Source organism: Doryrhamphus excisus, chromosome 2 (genome assembly GCF_030265055.1).
Source record: "Doryrhamphus excisus isolate RoL2022-K1 chromosome 2, RoL_Dexc_1.0, whole genome shotgun sequence".
NCBI classification, from domain to species: domain Eukaryota; kingdom Metazoa; phylum Chordata; class Actinopteri; order Syngnathiformes; family Syngnathidae; genus Doryrhamphus; species Doryrhamphus excisus.
This window is the reverse complement of record NC_080467.1, coordinates 18520225-18544117: the sequence shown is the minus strand read 5'-3', so window position 1 is coordinate 18544117 and position 23893 is coordinate 18520225. Positions and strand designations below refer to the sequence as shown.

Here is a 23893-nt window from a genome sequence, read left to right as displayed (position 1 = left end):
TGGTCTTAATTATGAATTTATACTATTTTTTGATTTCATTCTCTTAACATCTATATTTTTCACAACTTAATTTTCCAAATATTGCAACTTTATGAAAAGAAAAGGCGAAGAGTTTTTGGTAGTCTTAAGCAAAGATTTACTTTCAGAAACTCAAAAGTGTCAGCTTTTGTTTCTTGATGCTCATTTTTCTACCTTTCCAGCTCGCCTGTGTGTGTGTAACCCCTCCCCCTCCCTTCTGCATATTGATTACCAAATTCAGCTCATTCACTTCTACCAGCAGTTTGGTTCCTGACTAGAAAGGCACTCAGATGGCTTCTGTTTGTTCGCTCTGTTGGCTTTTAGGAAAAAAACAACAACAATTGTGTTTTTTTCTGTTCTTTCTTGATCTTTCACGCAATCGTAGCCGCTATCTGATACATTTCCTCCCACATGCTCACCTCTTGCTTGTTATGGAGAGTAAGACGCTGCAGACGTAGACCAGAGGTGACGCCTCTGTAGATTCCAATTAGGGGGAGGGGGGCGCGAGGGAAGGTTTCCTCTGCTCATCTGTCAAATCATTGGCACCGCCTGTAGACAAGGTTGAGGGACGAGTGGACTCACGGAGGAGACAAGGCTATAAAGACAGAAACAGACAACTGGAGGTGGGTGGGGTTGGGACACCAAGGTGCTTTGTGTGAATTTGGAATGAAATGACTCAAAAATCCACATGCAGACTATATTTACTTTTGTTTGAACTTCCAATCACGTGTAATAGGCTAAACAAAAAAACAGCACAGCAGTGTTGGTGTAAACAGTGTCAACAGTTTTATTGACACTGATGGAGGCCCACTTATGAACAAAGCATTCAACTAATCACCACGATGATTAAAACACCAGCACTGTCCTGTTGTGCAACACAATACCTCTCCAATCAATTAGTGCAGATCCCCGCCACGCAGAGCGGTATCCATGCAGTGAACGTCTTTTTTATAAGGCCAAACATGACTCCCACTCCGAACGGAGCTTCTCTTTAATTCATGCCAACATGAAACTTCAAATAACGACACAAAACACTCACAGTCAGGCGTCCGCAATCATGAACCAAAGCTCTGTATTAAAATTGTAGTATACTACTTTACATACCGTGTAGATGAGGAACATGCACATTAACAAGAGTGGACAGCGAAGGATAAAACATTCATTCATTCATTTGTTTTCTACCACTTATCCTCACGAGGGTCGCGAGGGTGCTGGAGCCTATTCCAGCTGTCTTCGGGCAAGAGGCGGGGTACACCCTGGACTGGTGGCCAGCCAATCACAGGGCACATATAGATAAACAACCATTCACACTCACATTCCTACAATTGGGTTCATACAACATTCAATTGGAGTCGCCAATTAAAAGGTCTGTGTTTCTAGACGACACATACGGAGGAAACGTTCTTCAGGACAAGAAAATGAAAGTAAGCAAAGGAAGCATGGATTTGTCCGAAATGTCTCAACACACAAATTTCAGCAACCATATATAATCTATATTATACTGTGGAAATGAACAGTATGGAAATGTATGGTGCTCTTACCATTTTTTGTGGAGATACGTATATGTACAAATGCTGAAAGTATCCTTTTAGAAAATTTCAGGATTTCTGACAATTCCTGAAAATTTGCCAAAAAAAAACATAACCTCCATGCTGCCCTTGTCCTGCTGTCTGTTTTTGTGTATGTTTAAATATTTAATCACAGTTATTTTATGAACCTTATGCTAGGAGTCCACTGGGCCGGCGCCAGTTGATGCCAGTTCACGCCAAAGATTATGTGATTGGCGTGTAGTGGCTCGCTGTTGCACGGAATTAATGTTCGCTCGGCATGTTGCCATGTTGCAGCCACTAGGTAGAGCCACTACACGCCAATCACATAATCTTTGGTGCCAACTGGCGCCGGCCCAGTGGACTCCTAGCATCATTGCCGCAACTTGGCTCGCACCGTTACATTCCAGTGGATTCCAATATTAATAATATACAGATTGTTTGTGACATTTGGTTCCACTTGGTGGACACAAAGATTTTAAACATTTGGACATTTTTTGCCGCCATTACAGGCCACCACGAGCCAGTTGGGGGGCAGTTTGTGCCACTGCACGCCACTAGGCACCTTATTGGTGACACTAGGTTCAACAGCAAATTGCATTGACGTGAACTGGTACCAACTGGCGCCAGACCAGTGGACTCCTCGCATTAGGGGTCTCCCAAATATTAATTTCTTCATGATCAGCAGATTATATTGACATCATTGTACAGAAGAAACACAGCACATCACATTTACTTGCACTCGCACGTTTTTAGCACAAGTAGCAGAGATAAATTCCACTCTGGTCAGATCAAGATAAAGAAAGATGGAATGCCTTTAGACCGCTAAAATCTTCCACGGAGTCTCTGGGGTTCTGCAAAACATCCAACAACAGTCTTTAATCCTGTTTGCTGAAGAGCTGTTGAACAAACACTTGTTAACCTGAGCCGTCCCCCGCTGCTAGTGGATGTTATCTCTCAGCCCGCTCCGACTGGGTTCTGCCTTTTATTGTCTCGTAGAATGTGATTTACCGTAACGGGGGCCCAGATAAAACACGATTTTATTGGCACAAACTGATTACACTTTTAATTCCCAAATGTAAATTCAGTTTGGCTCTCGGTGGGAGTGTTATGTGAAAGGTTCTGACCTTTTTATTACCCCAAAGGGAGGGATGGTGTAGTTTTGTGCATAGCTCAGATTTATGGAAAACCTATGGCAATGACTGTGTGGAACATTTAGCACAGTGCAGCTGGGGCAGGGATGACAATGCCCCACCAGTTGTGGCTAGTCTGCATTAGTGGTTGAATAAGTTTTATGGTGCTTTTTGGGGGGTGATTTTCCTTCTGGATTTAGGTATCTGACCACTCGTTTGGGTATTATATTACACGTAGTAGTCCACAAATATTCAATAAGGTGTTGGACTTTGGAAAGGCTATTCCAGAAGTTGAAGTTAGCCTACTTGATTTATTCCACAACAGGTTTTAGGTTTTCCTCCGAGTTTCAGCACATCTGGCGATTGATTTGGTGGTCGTCCTCTTTCAGGACGTCATGACGTCCACGTCCTGCAGGGTACCAGTTCCAGACCAAAATCCGTTTGAAGCTTGAAGGTGTCGAGGTGTCTTGTCCCACAGCCTCTCAGTCTATTGCAATGTAAAACTAGTGTTCCAGCAGTTTCCTGTTCATGCCTCGATGGATCCTGGATTGTTCCTGCACATCCTAACCAACTTCCTGTCATGTGAGGGTGAGAGTTTGGGTCTGACAAAGTGGCGTCACATCCAAATAACATTTACAGGTGGTCCTCTGGTTACGATTGAGTTCCGTTTCAACAACGTTTTCTAGTTTGACTGGCAGTATTAAATTGGAATTCATATCTGAAGTACACTAAATTCAAGACTTGATGAAATGGTCATTCGAAAAAAGTCAAAACGCTTCCTTTCTTCTTGTGACTTGTTTGGAGGAAGAAAATGATGATGTGGCCTTCAAGGCAACACATTAGCATCCTTTCCATCTCAATGATAAGATCACTTTCAGAGGACCTGTTCCTTTAAAATGATCAAGGATGCTGTAGTGACATACCAGTTATGTGTAATGGTCAAGAGTTTTATGAGTTCTGACTTTGTGTGTGTGTGTGCAGAGTTGAGTTTGTTGATGTTTGTTGTTTTTTTTTTCTTTTGCGGTGTTTGAGGCTGACAGTAGCCTGTTTTCCTCGTTATGGAGGCTACGCGTCCAGGTATCCATTACCATAGCGTGTTTATCCTTAATGATGGCCGTAACCTTTCCAGTCTTTAGAGTAGTGAGGCTGTAGCTGCATCTCCAGTGAGTCTCATGTTGATGGACCAAAGTTATGTTTTTAAGGAATTTCTGGGAGCATATCCGTACCCATGAAACACTGTATGCCAAGGACCACCCGTACTTAAGTACTTATGTTTAAACTGATGAGTTTTGAGCCAATAAGTGTTGTCAAACTAATGACTCCACAGACGTTATTGTGTTGTGAAACCATAAAATGATACTCATCTGTTCATCTCTTTGGAGGTTATAAATTATGGTTGAATGTCTACCTAGCTACATGTGTACACGCCTCCACCTGCCAACGGGCGGCAACAAGCCATGCAGCCAGCGAGGTGATGGCTCACCTGACAGACAGCCAGTTAGCAGCCACCTGGTCTGACAGCAGCTGTGCTTAGTACAGAACCAGTTGGACCCAACCTGGTAATCAGAAGTCTGCCAGACAGGAAGGCAGCAGGGAGACAGGAATGCCATGGAATGACCTAACAGAAGGTGAGGTGAGGAATGCTTGGTAACAACAGCAGTCATGCGCTTCATGTCACAGGTCGAGATATGAATATGAATGACCTTTATCTGAGCTTTTCTTTTTTTTGGAGTTTCTTTTCTATTTCAGTAACAGTCAAACACATGAAAAATAACATGCATGCAGAAAAATACAGAAAATAATGACATTTTTTGATGAATGGGTAAGTGGTTTTGTAGATCTGGTGCCATAGTAAATGTATGATCGGTGGCGACCTCCCATTAGGCAAACAGGCAATTGCCTGGGGGCCCGGGATTTCCAGGGGCCCCCAAATGTCTCATAAAAACTGATCATTGTTTTTTGTTGTAAAATACATACATATAATAAAATACATACTGCTGTTCAGTCTTCATTCATTCATCCATTTTCTACTGCTTATCACGTGGTGGTGGGTGCTGGAGCCTATCCCAGCTGTCTTCGGGCGAGAGGCTTTATGTGAACGTAAGTCCAAACGTTGCTCCCACTTCCGACACTCGATGGGCACCTGAATGCACCATGGCAGCCGCGCAGCTTTGGGAGGAGTTGTCATTACACGGACCTTTGTATGATGTTTGTCACAGTGGGCGTCTATGAAGGTGAGCAACCTGCTCAATTGTCACTTGTTGGTTGTTTGCACCGTGTTGTAATATCGGAATTTGTAGTGTGACAGAGTGAGTTGGTTGCTAAATGCTGGGCTAGTCAGCCTTGTTAGCATTACCATTAAACGTACTACGTACTAACTATACCACCTTATATTGTTTAGCGTGCTCTTTTAGTGTGTATTTGGGTTCATGTTGGCTTCATAAGCGCTGCAGTGGGCCAAGTCATGTGCTTTATGCTTTCGTTTCATTGTAGTCACTTTATTGGCATTAAATGGTTTTTGTATGTTCCTTCATAGGAAACCATGCACACACGCATGCGCGGTGTCACGTATTGCTGCAAATAAATACGTATAAGACGTAAGGCATAAATCGTGGACATTCTCACCTTTTTGGATTGCATCTGTACAGACACCCTGGAGTGATTGCTGAGCAGTATTACACCCCATTACGCCCCCCTTTGCACCCCATCCAGTGTTTTCACTTTCCTCAGTCAACAATGCTGGCAGCTACAATACACATTTACAGGGTTCCCACTTTTATTTATATATTTAGGAAGTTGTGCTGCACTTCTATTAGTCCACAAGACACAACTTGCTCAGAAAAGTGTGGTTGATTTCCTCTATTTTATTGTTCATAAATTGGATGCTTTCCATCCCTCCTTCGCAGAGAGAAAGAGGAACCAAAGTGTGGACCAGCTCCTGGCAGGCGCTCTCTCTTGCTGGCAGCGTATCGGTTCAAGGTGAGGCTGAACTTTAGGTGCATTTAAAGCAGCGGAAGTGAACAATTTGTTCCAGGCTTCCCTCTCCATCTATTTTATTCCAATAAAATTATAACCCACCCCCTCCTTAATATTAAGATGTTATCCATGCATCACTTGTTTATCGTGGTTTTTGATGTATGAGAACTTTATTCTGGTAAAATGATAACTTAATATTACAGTAATCCGTCATTTATCAGAGTTCATTAGTTAAAGACCTAGCTTTGATTCCACTAAGTAGCATTCCTTATTTATAAATGGCATAATGTCATAGTTAAGTAACAGAAAACCTTTTGAAACATTTTAAATGTTTTCTTTACCATAATTAGAGCCCTCTTGATATGAAATAACAGCCCTACAGTCACATTTACACTCGTATTACCCAACAGAGTATAAATAATAAGAAAATAAGCCAACCACACTCCCATCTGAGCAGTATTGTATAATAAGCGCAGGATGTAGACTAAGAAGCAATAACTTGGTCTTACTTAGAAATTCATGGTAAATTGTGTGAGACAGTACGGTTCTCAACCTTACTTTAATGAATTAGTAATTTGCTTGCAGCCACAGTTTTTTTTCTTGGGCATATTCCCAACCAATGACTTCAAACTGAGCAGAAAAAAGAAGGTTTTCAGGAGTGAAAGTCAATTTAGAAGACATACACAGAACTCGTACACTTGGTGTGCGGTGTTTGATGTTTCCTTCATCCCAGCTGGAATTTTCTCCCTCCTCCTAAAATGTTCTGCTTCATGCGCCGCTGAGCAATGTAAAAGCAAAAGGAGTTACACTTTAGTTCCCTTCATAGCTCGGTGAGGTATGCATTGAATTTGCCTTTTCCTGATCCTCCATTATGTCCTTTTTTTAAGCAAATCATGTGGTTATAAAGTCATGTGACCAGATGGTAGCCTGTAGTAGGTATATGACGTTATTGAGAAATCTGTCAACATTCAAAGATTGTGTTTCTACGGCAGGAATAAGTGCAGGTAAAAAACAACCAGCGCTAAATGTTGAGTGTTTGTGCCTGCTGGGCTGTGCCACAAAGCTCTCGTGTTCAAAGCTGCATGATACGGTATAGTCCTTATGTCTCTCCTCAGGAGACGTTGGCACCACATGACAAGCACCGCTGTGTACATGACATCTGCATATTTTTTTTTCCTTCTGACGGGGAGTTAATTACATCCCTGTGTCTGTGGTCCAGACCACATACTGGAGCTGTCAAGCCTTAAAGCACCAAACCTCTACAGCAGCTGTTTGAACTGCTCACAACCCAAACTGTACCACATCCTATCTCATGTTCATCAGGAACAATTGCAAAATGTAGAGCTGCAGGAAAGTAGCTAGCTTAAAGCGATTTATTTGGGCGAGCAAAAGCTAACACTGAACTTGCAGTGAGTCGACAGAGCGCCAACTACAATTACGGTTCAAACACAAAAAAGACGGCATCTACCTCTATGGGGAATAATGAACAACGATGCTAACTATAAAAGCAAAACTTCAGTACATTTGTGCTGCAAGGCATGCTGGGAGCATGCCAGCATGCCTTGAAGCACTGTTTTGGAAATAGTCGCTCAGAGTCCATCTTTAGAGTGAACACAGCTGTTGTTTGTCTTCCACTAGCATAGTACCTGCTAGGTGTGTTGAATGATGGCCTCATTGCAAGTCTGTTGTGTTCTGAAGTGCCAATGACCATCTCTTGTGTAACTCAAGAATGCTGCAATATAATTTCTTTATATTTATTGTCACTTGCGGCCTATCATAACTCCCGCCCGTGTTGAAACATGTTTCCGGAGTGAATACTTCAACCAAATTCTACCTCAAGCAAATATGAACCCGTCCTTCTGTAAAGATACATATCTATGAGTTTGTCAAATAAATCCCCAACTCCTGACAAAAGGCGGTTATTAAGCTGCGCCTGCCTTCAAAACAAACCAAACCACAATAAACAAAGGCAGCGAGAGAAGAGAAAGCAATGAGGACAAACAACGAGCTGCGGAGGGAAGCTTGACAGAGAACTCTAACTGCTGTGTAATTACGGCAATAACAAGCCATTCACTCTCTATGGCCAATTACTAGTGTACAACCTGACGAGTGGGAAAGCCCTTAACTGCTGTCCCAAGAACAATGCAGATCGAGAAAATTGAGGAGCCCATCAACTCTAGGTACGTATATCTGCACGTGTGCAACTCTGATGGACGGCAGTTGGGTGTGTGGGCGTGCCCCTCGGGTGCTCAAGTAGTGGATGACAGTAAGTGACAGATGCTCGGTTGTAAAGGGTCTCAAAGCTTGTTATATTGACTGATGTTAGCAGAGTGACGGGGCAGACTCGTGCACGCACAAATATGTGGTCACTATCTCATCTGCACAGATTGAAACCTCGCTCTGTGGTGTGTGTGTGTATTTTTTTAGGGCTGTCAAAAATAGCGGTAACTAAATTATTGCAGTCGTTTAAAATGTTTAGAGTCATTAACTCATGCGCATTTTGTCAAGCCACATCTGTCTGTCGTTGTCTGTGCATATTTTTTGGGGGGTATCAAGAATAGCGGTAACTAATTTAATGCATCAATTTCATGAACATGTCAAGCTACAAGTGTCTTATGATGGCAGATGAAGCCACAAGGACCTCCCCATCCAGTCTTAATAACTTCATTGCAATACATTAGTAGGCAAATAAAATTTAATACATTATATTTGTTAATACCTTAAATTTGGTTAAAACTCGGAACTCGTATTTCTCCTATTCGTTCAGATTGTTGAATAATTTATCCAATGAGAAAAAATTGAAAGTGAATTCCTCAAAATCAATCATAAAGCCTTCCTGAACGGTATTTTTAAAAGCAAAAGTATTTCATTTTAAGGGCCTATACCTTTTCCCACTGTTCTGGCCTATAAAGTGCGTTAGAATGTTGTATTCTCATGTTAAACGATGCCAAAGTTTCAGAGAATGAGGTTAGCGTATTTGGAAGTGAGCCCTAAAAGAAGTTTGGGATGGCTCAAAACACTCTGTTTCAAAAGGTGTGGTAAAACTACCCCTTTGTGATGCGGACTTCCTTATATGGTTATATGGTTTATGGTTCTGAATACAGATGGAATAGGTGCAGAGCCTGCAAAATCTAAAAAGTTTTCTGTGCGTGTTATTGTGTGTAGCTGCTCTATAGGAGACCACAAGTCAATACAAAGGGTTGAAAAATAATGTAATGTTTTCTTATGTAACAAGATGTCCAAATTCTGGTTCTGTGGTCATCATCACTATTTTATTTCTTACCGTCAGCTTGCAGCTTGCATTGTATGAAGGTGTTTCAAAGATTTAAACTTTCCAGCTCAGTGTGCAGGTGTACCTAAAGTTGTGGCCGTTTGGTGTTTACATAAACATTTAATTAGAGCGCTTTGTTTGTCTACTTAGCGTCGGATTAACTCAATGGACTGTTTGACAGCAAGTTTCCAAAGTTTAATTTAAGCTGTCAACACCCATAAAGCTTCCACGAAGGCGGCGGGGGGGGGGTTCTAAAATAGTTTTGTCAGGGTGCACTTTATAAATATGGCTGCCATCTATTTTTATGTTCCAGCTGTTCCTGACTTGACTGCCATAAAGGCCATTCATTTTCTAAAATGGGCCTCCAGTAACTGTTTTTATAGCAAATGAGACTCTAAAATTTTACTTTGAACATGCAGCACTTTCCAAACAACCGCACAGCATCATAGTGACAGCATCTACACCAGGAAAGACAACACATTTAGTTATTTGTCCTTTTTATGTTACGATGTAGTGGTGTGGATATGTAGTTAATGCATCTACTCTCAGCTTACTTTTTTATGTTAACTTGTCTAACCAAAGGCCTGTCTCTCAAATATCGGACCATGTGCTGTAGCATGTTTTCAGCTTCCAGGAATTGTGTACAACATGGGGGCATGCATTATCATGCTGTACCATGAAGTGATGGCATAATAATGCACTTTGAGATTTTGACTTGGTATGTTGGCAGTGCATCCATCAATAAAACACACTTGACCTGTGTTCTTTGTCCGTAGTATAGACCTGCCCATGCCATAATCCCCTGCCACGATAGGCCATCCGATCTGCAGACATTTCTGATTTTTTTTGCACTTTTTGTGAGTATACTATGAGGATGAAGTGAAGAGGCAATGTGCAGTCCACAGCGGAGCTCTCCATGGTGCTGATTTAGGGATATGTTTGGTAATTGTGGCACTTAGGTCAGATTGAAGATCCATCCATCCATTTTCTATGCCACTTATCCTCACTAGGGTCGTGGGCATGCTGGAGCCTATCCCAGATGCCTTTGGGTAAGAGGCGAGGTGCACCTGTGACGTACATATAGACATCATTCACATTCATACCTTTAACACGCATATTTTTGGAAGATGATCCCCTGACCTGTGGCTAATATGCGGCCAGATCTAAGATACTGCTGCAAATAAAAAGGGTCTTCATTGCATTTCCATATGACAAAGTCATTTGAAAGAGCTAAAGCATTATGAATTCAAATGAATCAGTGTCAAACATTCCAATATTGACTTACGTCGGTGTCAGATGAGCAAACAGAAAGATTTATTTCAGTTAAATGTCCTCCCATTTTCTGATGCATGACCTGAAATGTTTCTTACCCTGATTTTAGTTGTCAAACTTGGAAGGCATATTTAAATACTCATCCCCTTGAAACAACAGCCTCATCCATTTGCTCATTAAACACTGATTTGCTTTCAATAAACACAATCCCCTCTCCAATCTCACCACATCTCCTCTAATGAGCAAAGTAAGGCAACAACCTTGAATTATTGTCATTGAATCAAGAAATGCAAACACTGACAGATTCACCCCCCCCCCCCCCCCTGCCATGTTTATTTCTCCTTTGCATATCCTTCCTGCCAGCTTCTTTTTTGGCACCGCTTCACTTGTGAAATAAAAAGGTGAGCTGAGACTCCAGGCTTCTGTGCTCTGCTGAGAATTAATGGGGCGCGAACAAAGGACGCCATTGGTCACACGGAATAATTGTTTCTTCCAAATGGTCTGCAAGTTGAAGGTAGTCTCGTCGTTAAACACTGTTGAACTTATATCATCGTATCACACAAAGGGAAACTAGATGTAAATAACTGAGTTATATATCTGGAAAAGTTCAAATGTTGATGCTCAGCTGACATGCAGGCTGTTTTTTTGTTGTAAATATATACGGTAATCCCTCATTTATCGTGGTTAGTTGGTTCCAGACCCGATTGAACATGTTTTACACAACTTGGACTCAAGTCACAATTCGGATGACTTAAATTTTTTTTTTAGGTCAATACGAAACCATTTTCATCAAACTTGGTGGAAAAAGAACCCATGCAGAAATCCGAATACAACTCTGCCGGAAGAGAGACAATTCGCTGTACTTAATCTGACGCCCCCCCCAACCCACCCCGCCTCCCCAAACCCATGAACCAGAATAAAACTGCCAACAATTGGAAAAACAAATGAAAACCTGGCACTCCATATTGTTTTGACCATTTTTCACCTGCTTGTATGAGGACGCTACATGTTTAATAAAAGCATCACCTCTCCAAAGATTCCATCATAACAACCATCTCATTGAAAGTATTCCGTTAACTGAGATGTTCTTCGGGGCAATAATGCTCAGTGATGGGATATCACAGACGGACGTCAGTTGCCGTCTACTGGATCACAGCCAGACCACAAAATACTCTGTGCATACAGATGCCTAACTATTTCCTCTGATAAACAAGTTCATCTGATGAATGCTAACACATGCTGCAGAATGACAGTGAGACACTGTTTGCCTTGCAAGGAACCCATGTATGTGAAACCTAGTGTTACCAAAGGAATCCTCGTTGTAATTATACTATTATTAAATTACTAATGGCGATTACTTCCTGGACAACTAATATTCACATCAATCTCCAATGAAATTCACACATGCACAACAGAGAGAAGTTAACATTCACCAACAGTCAAACTTGGAATAAACACATTTTCACTGGTCAATAAATGGAACTGATGAGGAATTAGCAGAAGACAAGATTAATTGCAGGCTCGGGGAGCAGAAAATGTGACGGGAGAGGAAAGAGGAGAGCAATGATGAAGGGAGAAGTAAACCAAACAAGATTAAGATGCGAAAAAGTTGACAAATGTACACAACTCCAGACAACATTTCAGAAAACAGGGGTGGGCAAACTTTTTTGACATTCGGGCCACAATGAGTTTAAAAAAAAATTGCGGAGGGGCTGTCTATACTATACTATGACATGTTTGCTCACGTAGCAACAAAACAAAAACACAACACATCCACAGCAATTAATGCATCACATAAATCAACATGTGCTAAACATAACCTGTGACTTAAGAATCTTATTTCAAAATGCCCTCAAGGCATGCTAGGTAGTTCAGCTGCAACAACAATATCAACTATGACCAATAAAAGGTTTGATATCAAGAGTATGCTAACTCCACCTTGTTCACTTCTCTCACGACTTGTGGGAGAAATGCTGGGAGAAAGAGCTACCCAGCATGCCTTGTGGTGGGAATATAGTAGGAGTGTTTAGAAATACTCGGTGGGCCGGATTAAGACGCATGGTGGGCCTGATGTGGCCCACCGGCCAAAGTTTGCCCATCCCTGAGTTAGAAGGGCTATTTGCAACTGAAACATTCGTTATGTCCGACGTAAAAGATGTGATCAGTGTGTTCACTGCCTTGTTTTAAACTATTGCTTTATTCAACACACCATGCATACTCACACGTTACGTTTAGAGCTAATCATTTAATTGTTTTTGGCCTACATTCCTGTCAATCTAGGCTTTTCCACTTTCTGAAATGTAAAAGTATTCCACGGCATGTAAACCTGTTTGGCACTTTCCCACTATACTACGTAAAGGTTGTTTCAAGGACACTTTAAGGGTGCCTTATTCTTTTATTATTCAGATTTTAGGTGACTAAACATACTGATAAAACTAAATCAAATTTAGATGATGATCAATGACTAAAACTAAACATTTTAGTAATGACAAAATGAAAACTACTGTCAAAATGGTTCCTAATTATGTAATGTTCCTTGTTGCTATCACTGGTGCCATGCTGCCAAATTCAGTACTTTGAACCTGTTGAGACTGTGTAAGGAATATTTCCCTTCATTCCAAATGAGAATTCTTTCCAATGAAAGAATGAAATGGCAAGTAAAATTACAGTACAAAGAGTACCCTTCTCTGTTGAGTTCATGCTGATTTATTTATTAAGCAATTTCCCTTGTGAAGTCTTCCAACTATTAAATGTGAGCAATAAAGCTTTATTACATGGCCTCCCTCCGTGCTCACTACGAGGACAATAATCTTAATGTTTTTAAAGAGGAAAGTCTGCCACTGACCAGCAAGCCTTGATGAGGTTCTGCAGCTCACAACTGCTCCCTTGGCACTTATGCTCCCCGCTAGACTTATTAAACAGCAGGGGAACGCCATATAATGCTCCTTAATAAAATCATGTTAGGCGAGGTGCAGGCGGAGCATGCTTAGATGTCGGTGTTAAATATGGAAGTCAGATGGCTCAGTCACAGGTGAGTAAACACAGAGGTGGTTTGAAGAGCGTCTTGGTACAAGCAACACGGCCTGATGTATTCTGTAGGAACAGATGGTAGTACCTGACACAGACGCTCATCACTTCTACCTACTGGGTCAGGAACCTCATTTCTAGCTGTAAATGTAAACTCACTATCTCCAATAAAACCCGCCTGGAGGCGATAGCACAGTCGTGTACGCTCCAATGTATGTGTGTTTCATCGACAGATGGCTAATTGCTTTATCAATTAGCCATGAAAATATTAATGGAGTTTCATTATCAGTTACTTCATTTGATGGATGGCTCAGCGTAGATTGTCACCGACCCACAGACACAACTATTTCAACTGAAAATGTCAACTTTGTCCATGTGTCCTTGTTAGGAATGTGTAAACTCTCATTAAACATTTATTATGTAATGGACGCATGTCATTGAGGGCCTTTCTCAATCCCTTTATTCTGTCTCTCTATCGCTATCCATCCAGTCGAGGCAGATGGCTGCCCCACAGTGAGTTTCGGTTCTGTTGGCGGTCCCCTGCCTCTGTTGCCAAAGTACTAGCCCACATTCGGTAGTGTTTGTTAAGCGTTATAGTTAAGCACGGCCTATTCCTGTATCCAGACGCTCCACTTGCTCCTCTGGTGGCGTCTCATTGTTTTACCCAAGGACAATTTGACAGAGCAAACGGTTGCAAACAAACGCTCCGGTCTCTGACTGTGAAAGTAAAAGGCTGCAAATGCATCCCAGCAGTCTCCTGTTGTTTTAGCTTTCAATTCTGTAAACTGTCAACCACAACCCGATTCTTCTTTGTATGCAAACACTTTAAAGAGGGAGGAAATCGAATGAAATGATGAGTTTCCCAAATCAGACATCTCCTCTGGTAAGGCTTGGTGTTGTAAAAATGTAAAATGAAAAAGCCAATTTGCACACATCAAATGGGAAGGAGATTTGATTGCTTGCACGCTGTCCCTAATACGAAGGATTTATAAGCTTATTTATAGTAAAGGTCCATCCAATGATTACCATAGGGAGCCCATTACTGCCTCTCCTTTCTGCGTGACTTATAGCAGTCGCCTTGAAATGATGACAAGCATTTTAAGGAGTGTGACGTCCCACTGCATCACACGCTCCAGAGTATATGTTACATCTGGGGTGACAGTCAAATAAATTTGAAAGTGACCCCCGAGGTTTGGGGAACGGCTCACTGTGTCATCACCACCATCGCAGCAAAGGATAAAATATGCAACACGCACCTATGAGCGTCTGAAGTTGAAATGTCCAACTTTTTATACCTGACTGCTGTGCCCCGCTTTTAGCTTTGTTTTTAAGTGTCTGAGTATTCTGAAAAGCGCTATACAAATATACAAATGTATTATTATTATGAAATATTGAAACAAAACTATGAATAATTTAGTCATTAGTGGAAAATTTTGTAAATCATATTACAAGAATAAAGGGGGAAAAAGCTGCAGAAAGGGAAAAACAGTGGGATTTTACTGGAAAAAGTAAATATTTAAAAAATATATTTTTAGGAAAAAATATTTTAACCAGAAAAAAGGAACAATTTTATGAGAAACACATAATATGAAGAAAAATAAAAACTATAATAAAGAGTAGAAATATGTCAGAATATTATGAGATATTATGAGGTTGTAATATTAGTCATAATGTTTTGACACGTTTCGTAACTGAAGCCTGGATGCCTCCATCCAGGAAAACACTTGGAAGATAAGAGTTTCCACACCCTGATAGCACCTTTCTACTCAGACACTCTCATCGACTCACTCACCCGCCCTATTGGAGGAAGACTCATTTGGTGCATTAGGGCGACATGTTTTGCTCAAGGACACTTCAACTCAGTCGAGATGGGCACTTTTGTCTCCAAAGCTATGCCACTTGTGTCCACTTTAACTTAATCCAGTTTGACACAATCAGGTCAAATTCTACCATTTTCAGGAAATAATACTTTTGGAATGGCTGCCTTCATGTTACTGCTGCAACACTTGAGTCCTGAATGACATCCGTTTACTGTACATTGAATGTGTGGCGGGCTACCACACCACACTCATATGCTCACTGGAAAGTTTCTTTGGCCTTTTTGGGACATAAAATCCTATTTAACCTTGCGGGCGGAGCAATACAAATTACGTAGTATATACATTATATACTACTACTGTACATATTAGTGTTGATAAATACTGCCCTCTATGTCAAAATATGTTAGAATTAGGAAATTTAATATATATATATATATATTATTAGGGTGCATTAAATTTGAATGGGAAATTTTAATTTCATAATATCAATTTGGCTGGCATTCCATTTTTTTCTAATGAACATAAAAATGTCTTTTGCAAAGTTTTGAGGAAATCCATTGGGATTTAGGGGTGCCACCTCACACATAAACTAGTCTAATTGTCTAATCTAAAAAAGTTGACTTGGAAATGTTGAGTACAATAAAATTTAATACAGCATCATTTTCTATAGGGTTATCAAAGTAAATATATTTGTTTTCTCTTTGGGCAGATTGGGTATTCCTCAGAATTCAACTTTCAAGATTCTCCATTCATTTGTCCTATTGACAAAATGAATGGCAGTAAATGGGACATGTTCACATGGCCTTACCCTGAATGTTATGTAGCAGTGATGGATATTTGACATACATATAAAGTTTAAACACTTTGTTTTTTATTTTATTGTAAACACAATGGGCAATAGTATCACATTTAAATAAACTCTCTCTTCACATTAACTGAATTTCAATCTTAATTGCTCAGTCTATTGTGCCAGAGTCCTCTCCACTGAGGAACATCACAAGGGAGAGATGAAATCTGAACTGCATCAAACCCCAGAATTGTCATCCCACCTGCCACCCAGGAGTAACCCTCCTAATTGTTTGCAGCGACGAAGGTTTGGCTGTTGGCTGTGGTCATGTTCAACTGCCTGTGTGTGCTGCAGGTGCTGCTCCTTCCTGGCCATTGCAATAAAGTCAGATGCGAGTTTGATGCCACGCTTGGCACAGTCATTCACCACATTCATCCCACAGACATTGACCGGACTTATTTTGGACGCAGCATTGATAGCCCATTCTATTCTCGGTCAGCTGTTGCATAGGAGACAGAGAGATGTGTATAATCGCCGCCTGACTCTGCGACCAGGCCACGAGTGAAGGCAGCCTGTTGCATTGGTGACGACATCTTTTTTTTTTTTTTGTCCCGTCCAGCCATTGGGGCAGATAGTATTGTTGATCTAAATGCCCTTACATGCTAGACAGATTTGCTCTGTGTCAGGAAAGGTGTTGGCTACAACTTCCCTGTACCATGAAATTTTATTTGCCGTTATTTGATGTTTTTGTTATGCCATTTGGGGCGACTGGACCGGAGCAAGAAGAAGAACAGAAAAGAAGAAGAGAGAAGAGAAAGGTGGGGTCGGTTGGGGGGGGGGCAGTAGAGGGAGAGACAAAAACAGCAGCAACAAGAATTCCCAAAACAACAACAGTGACAAACAGAACAGTTAAATGTCAATGATGGCTAAGGGTCACACTGGAGATGATATCAGTGAAATGAAACAGTCCAACTTACCAGTAGCAATAGTAACGATGAAGACATGACCCATGATAGTAAACACAATTGCAACCATACAGTTACAGTAATTAAAATCTCACTGCTTGACATCATTATTACTGTAATAATAGCATACCAATACTATATAAACATCAGGGATAAGATAGTAGATTGTATAGAGAAGCACCCATGTGCTGTGAGTGCCCATATGGAGGTGTGTTGTGTATGTGAATGCGAGTCTGTGAATGTGTAATTGTCACTGAGAATGACAAAAGGAGAGAGACTGCCTTCTACCACCCAGCAAACCCTGCCCCACGCAGCCAGGTCAAGCCCCCACTGCCAGAGATCCTCCGGCCCCGTGGGTGTGGGCAAAGCCAGGGCCGACTCCCCAAGACCCGCCCCCGAAGCAACTCCCCGAAGAGACCAGCAAGAGGCCATGGAGGAGCAATCCCAACCGGCAACAGGCCGCCAGCAGGCCGGAGGAGAGCCGCAACCCCGAGACCAGCGGGAGACCATACCCCACTAGGGCAGAAGGGCATCGAGGGCACACACCCGTGGGCACAGGGGCGCCCCCGCCGGCCGGAAGGGAGCCCGTCCACGGCCGGAGGCCCCGCCTCCCGCCCCCCACAAACCCCCAGGAAGCACAACCAGGCCCGCCCCAGGTAACCCCAGGCCCGACCACCGACATAGGACCGCCCCGGCCAGGACAGAAGAGGCCCGGGCACACTGCCCCATGGAGGACCGGGCGGTTGAGATGGAACGCCCTACGCCAGACCCCCGCAGAGCCCCCCCCCCCCCCCCCCCCCCCCCCCGTATATCTACATGGCCATATACCCACATACACACCCACACATATACATATATATATATATATATATATATATATATATATATATATATAATTATAAGAAAACTAATCATTATTTATCTAAGTATTTAAAACAATAAATACATAAAATAAACTCAGACACATGCACACCCCATCCACTCAATACACACACATGCTGTGGACGTCCCCGGATGGGGCGTCCGGGGCATCACAGGGCGGGGGACCCAGGGGTCCCAGGGGTCCCAGACCCACAACCAGGCCCCGAGCCCAGGGAGGTACGGACCGCCAAGGCATAGCACCCCCAGACTCCCCTCGACCACGGCATCAGGGCTACGGCAGACAAAGGAGCGGGCGAGGGGAGGAGGCCCGCACATGAGCAAGCGGAGGGGGCGAGCAGGCGAGTGGTGAGGCGCTCCACTGCGCCGGCCGACATCCGCCGGGCAGCTCACCCCCGTGAGGGAGAGCCATAGCTCCAAGTCACGGGGAGGCCAAGCACCAGAGCCGAGGAGTTAAGACCAGCGCAAGGCCACCGACGGACCCCACCATCCACCGGGAAGGCCAGCCCCCCGCCCCCAGAACCAGCAGCGCTCCGCCCACGTACCGGAGAACCATCCCCGACGAGCCCTAAGGCAAGACTGGGGATGGGCAAAGACAGGGACAGCAATGCGGCAGAGCATAGGACCAGTGGCAGCAGACACCCAAACGAAAGAGCACCGCCCCCCCAGCAGGCCCCACCCCGAGGAGCATGCTCCCCATCCCCACACGCCACCCAGGCCCCCGTCCCCACGAGCAGGATCAGGTCCCCTCCCAACACACAGCCCGGTCCCCGCAGCAGCCACCACAGCGCAACAACCCCAAGCCACCACCGTAGACTTCAGGCCACCAGCAGCGCGGACCCCACTGCCTGGAGGCCGGTGAACGCCCCCCCAAGGGCACGTTGGCGCCCGCGACCCAGGACAGATCCAGGGAGGTAGCACCAACCATGACACCAGGGCAAGCCCCGGCGTCAGCTGGTTCCAGCGGGACCCCCAGGAAGGCCAGGCAGACCAGACCAAAATATCCTGCAGCCCAGGGCACCCCGAGCGAGCCGCCAAGCCCCAGCAGCCAGCGGGCCAATCGCGGGGGTAGGCAGTAGGCTCTCCGGTCCAGCCCGCTACACCTGTGTGTGTGAAGATGGTATTGTGTAGATAGTGCAATTAAAAATTGGCCTTCCCCATATGGCTGACCTATGTGTGTGGTGTATGTGTATGTGTGTGTGTGTGTGGAGGGAAGCTGAGCAATGGTGGGTCCCATGCCTGCCCAGACCCCCCCCCCCAGAACTGAGTGTCTAAGGTGCGGTTAAAATTGAAGGGTGACCAGCCAGAGGAATGCCGAGGACAAAAGGGCATCCGCAAGGAAACCCTTCGCCCCCGGCAAAACCAGTTGCAGGCCACCCCCCAAAGTCCTACATGTATGTGAGGTGGTGCAGTGCAGCAGGGAAGATCGGGGCCCCACACACGCCCACCCCGCACTACCGGCCAACCGAGCCGGGCAAGCTAGCCGCCCGGAGCAAGCCCTGGGCCACAGGACCAACCACGAGCCCCACCCAGCCCATCGTGGCGGCCAGTCCGGCCTGCCAGCTCCCCCCCGGAGGGCCCCACCAGAGATTGAGCCAGCTACGCCACCCCCGGACCACCAGGAGCCGCGGACAAACCACACGCCCCGAGGCAGCTCCTACAACCACCAGAACAGCAGGAACCGCGCCCCGGCAACACATCCGTCACTATGGCAGCCCAGGGAGTGACACCACAGAGACCGCAGGAGAACCGGGACCCGCATGGGGAAGAGCCCAACCCCGCCTCCCGGGCTCGTGAGCCAAGAGTGCCAGGGCGGGACAGAGACACACACACACCAGGCAGCAGAGCCCACCAGGCAGACGACACCCCAACAGCCGCAAAAAGTGAATGCCCCCCCAGTCCCACCCTCCACCACAGCGCCGACCCGTCTCCACCACATCTCCCATCCACCCATGGACCCGCCAAGTAGGACACCCCGGAGGCGGGAAGACCGCCACCAGACCGGAGACAGAAGGGGCCAACCAGACACCGGCAAATAGCAGGGGCCACCCGTGAGCCACCGGCCAGCCCCACCCCCCAACCCTTGGTTGAGGCCCCCCCACGACCCAGAGCCCACCACCCCGCCCCCCAAGCAAGCCCCCCGCTAATCCCGGCCCGCGCCGCGCAGAGCACCACCCCCACCGCTATCCGCCCCGCTATCCACGCACCCACAGCCAGCCCCCCCACCCGCCCGCCCCACATCCACCACAACCCAGCCATCCCCCTACCGAAGGGAGGGAAGCAGGTAATGCCCCACCCCAGCACCGCACCTCCCCACCCAGAGCCCAAGCTGCACAAACGAGCCCCCCCTCCCGTATGAGCTTACCAGGCGCCCCACCCGGGGCCATATACCTACCATACACAAAAATTAAAATTGAGAATAAAAATAATAAATAAAAAATAAAAATAAAGTAAAGTAATTGATAATAATAGTAATAATCATAATAATAATAGTAATCATAATAATAATAATAATAATAATAACAATAATAATAATTATAATAATAATAATAATAACAATAATAGTAATAATAATAATAGTAATAATAATAATATTTATTGACAGTTATGTATGTATAATAATGATACTACTATTGATACTTAATATATAATAATTTATATAAAATATATTTTCTAATAATTTAGATCTTTTAGCTATTTTACATATGATAATAATAAATATATACATGCATACCTACACACACACATATATAGCCATATACATACCTAAGGGGGAAGGCTCTGCAAGGGCAGCGGGGTATAACCACCCGTGCCCACACCAAGGGCAGGGCCAAAGCCTCCCATGCCCACACCCCACGGTCCCACACAGTAGCCAGGCCAGAGCACCCAGGGCAAACCCGGCCCACCCCCAGGGGCGAGGGAGGCCGCGGAGGAACCAGCGCCACCGGACGCACACAGGCCCCCCCCAGCAGCAGCTGGCGCCCACCACCCACAGGATGCGGCTCCCCGTCTACCCACCTGACATCTTCAACCTTGCAGCCAGTGACACAACACTTGGTCGGCTAAGGATATCAGGTGGAATGAAGACTAAAATAATATGTATATATCAGATTATGTAGGACTACAGTACTACTCTCAATAAATATGAAGCATCAGTAATACTGTCTACTCTATATTACTCTTGTTGATGTTAGACTTGCTATTGCTATCTGCTATTAGCTAACTGTAGCTAGCTAATGTTAGCTACAGTAGAGGCAATGAGCACTAAATACCTATAAATATGACTACAAATCATTCTAATTACAAAGACAAAACCACAAATTTGGTAGTAATATGTAATAGGCGTTTAAATACCAACAAAAACATAAAGATCAACTGAGAGTTATTGAGCTGCAGTCTTTGTTGACCTCAAATCTCCATGGTGACCATTGAACTGTTCACCACTTTATTCCACAAAAACAGATGTATGGTGGCACCCCTAAATAATCATGTATTGGAAAAATATTTTGTATGTGTTGTTTCTACATATATTGGAACACTTTTAGTACCCAGCCATATCAAATTTCAATAATTGTGTTTTTTGATGCACCCTAATATGTGTGTATATATATATATATATATATATATGTAAGAAAAATAGTAAAAATATGTTAAGCAATATTAAACCACATTCCATAGCTAATTTAATATAGTCTTAGTTGTCAAATGTCAAAATATGTTAGAATTAGGAAAATATAGTTTTAAAACTTATATATATGTGTGTAATGTTGCAAAAAAAGTCTTAATATTACCTTTTGCCTAAGGCCAAAGGTCACATAAAGCACCCCTTTCTAATGCTGTCTCATGCCGTGCCTATTACGACAAAGTATTCAAATAATCTGAGATTTTGAGAATAAAATGTATGTCTTTATTGTCTATACTACGAGTATTTTCCATATATCTACTGTTTTCAAGTAATACTACTTTATTCTTGTACATGTACGACTTTTTTTCTTGGAAATGTACAACTTTTATTCCTGAAATCTCAGATCTCTACATTTTCCCAATGTGGCCCTATAAATACGTCATAGAGTCTGACCTTTTATTAAATTCATAAAAAGGAAAAAATAAATATGTAAATAATCAAATGAGTAAAATAAATAAATAAAATAAAATAAAGGCAGAAAACGGTCCCCCCTTTTGTTCTTTTATGGCAGCGCCTTGATGTAAAACTCCTTAGAAGGCCCTGATGTGGGATCATTGATGCCGTCTTTGGTGGCAAATCCTTTAAAGGCTCAGCCGGAGGAGGAAAGGATTGTTATCAGCTCCCCACCGGCTCTCTGCAATGTTCAAGTGAGATTTTTTTCTTTTTTTTTTTTTTTTTGCCGCTCCTTTTGGCCCCCTGCCATGTGAGTCACCTTCTTCCCTGCCTGACCCCGCTGCTTCGTTTGGTGCCCGGCCTTCCCTGCCCTTCCCTCCACATCGTTCACCTATCGCGTATCAATACATCGTCATCATTTACTCACACAAAGGCAAAGGTGTTCAAACTTTTTCCAGTGAGGCCAACGTTGTAAAAAATGAAAGGATGCAAGGACTTACTATTGGCTGCATGATGACGTGCTTTTAATGTTGCAGTACCCCCCCTCACACAGAGCGATTGTGGTATCAAACACGGTACCAAAGGCTAATTATGAATATGTATGGGCTCATTTGTCTCTCTCCATCCACACAGAGCTAACAAGGCTTTTTCCTCATTAAGGTCTTCAAAGCTGCAGGCCAGCAGCCCCCTGTCAGCTAACAAGGTAAATGAAGGAGGCGGCCAGTGTTGACTTTGTGTTGGTAGCTGGAGGTTAGAGATTTCAAAGTTCGTCTGACTGAAGTGAGGCGCCGCTGACCCGCATTATGGCCCGCAGGACGGTAATCATACCGATGGGTTGACAGAAGCATGTATCGGGTGACGCTAATTAGCCTTGTTGACATATTGCTGTCAGGGAATGCACCAGTATAATGGTGGCATAATGGAATGGGAAATCGGTTAAACAGAGAGTGAACATAAATACTGAATCGGGAGGACCATCAATAACGTGGCCCCCGTTGTTTTTCCCTGAAATCGTCAACAACCTATTTATTTGCATTTCTTCCATTTATTATTCAAGCAGACGAGTGAACAGCTCTGATGAATGACGTCCCAGACAAATACAATTTTCCTTCCCTTACAGTTGCCGCTCACCAAGTCCCAAATTTTGCTGTTTCACTCTATCACGGTTTTTCAAAAATATCATAATTATCGCTGCTTCGTGGGCCTTTTTGTAAGCATAAAAATGGCTAAAAGAATTGAAATACAAATACTGTGTAAGGCATTGCACAAAACAAATTATCTAGTTCTACATATTTTTTTCCATCATTGCACCTGAAAGTTGAAGCAGTAACAGTAGTTTTGTCTTACTTATGTCTTAAATTGCTTACTTACTCCTGTCGTGTCTACTCTATTGGATAAAAGGAGTGTAAAGGTGACTATAGGGATGCTATTTTATGTCTAGAGGGCTCCAATTATGTCAAAGCTATTCATTCATTCATTCATTTTCTACTGCTTATCCTCACGAGGGTCGTGGGGGATGCTTGAGCCTATCCCAGCTGTCTTTGGGTGAGAGGTGGGGTACACCCTGGACTGGTTGCTAGCCAATCACAGGGCACATCTAGACAAACAATCATTCACACTCACTCAATAAAGCTATGAAAATATTCATTTTCTAAATCAGGCAATCCTACTTTGTGGAAATTCACTTATCACGGTCAGGTCTGGAACCAATTACGAGGTATTAGTGTTTGCGATGCCGATAAAAATTCCAATGTAATTGAGGACCCCTGCACTTGAGTAAAGCTGTTAACAGGGCAACTTCTTAAGCTTCCATATCGCAAAAGTGGCATATCTTAATGAGTGTGGGCTCCAAAGCAAGATAAGGTAAGGGAACATAACCTAGGATTAACTTTATTGATCACTAAAGGGCAGCCATTGCTGAGGGAGAAATTGAGTCATTACAGCAGGGAAGGATGGTTGTAAGGGATGGAGGGGTTGGGCGCAAATAGGTCCAGCAAGGTGGCGTGTATTGTGCAGAGAGAATAACCTGCTAACAACCCTCATCTCAGGCCCTTTGTGAACAAGAGGGGCGGTGCGGCAGGACTACAATGTCATCCTCAAGGTAACTTCATCAAGCATTT

The 23893-nt window shown here is 43.7% G+C and overlaps 1 protein-coding gene across 9 annotated transcripts in view; it reads left to right on the top strand.

The window, feature by feature from the left end:
• galt (galactose-1-phosphate uridylyltransferase) overlaps window positions 1-23893 on the top strand; it is a 121519-nt gene that overhangs the window by 27165 nt on the left and 70461 nt on the right. For 4 of the 9 annotated variants that reach the window (XM_058050796.1, XM_058050805.1, XM_058050778.1 and 1 more), the window contains 2 exons: window positions 5605-5677; window positions 16025-16668. In XM_058050796.1, the coding sequence (XP_057906779.1) occupies window positions 5605-5677; window positions 16025-16416 (465 nt within the window). In that variant the 3' untranslated portion in view covers window positions 16417-16668. Of the gene's footprint in view, window positions 1-5604; window positions 5678-7768; window positions 10456-16024; window positions 16669-23893 lie in introns of those variants that run through there. The other 5 variants (XM_058050826.1, XM_058050815.1, XM_058050787.1 and 2 more) reach the window with 2 other exon arrangements.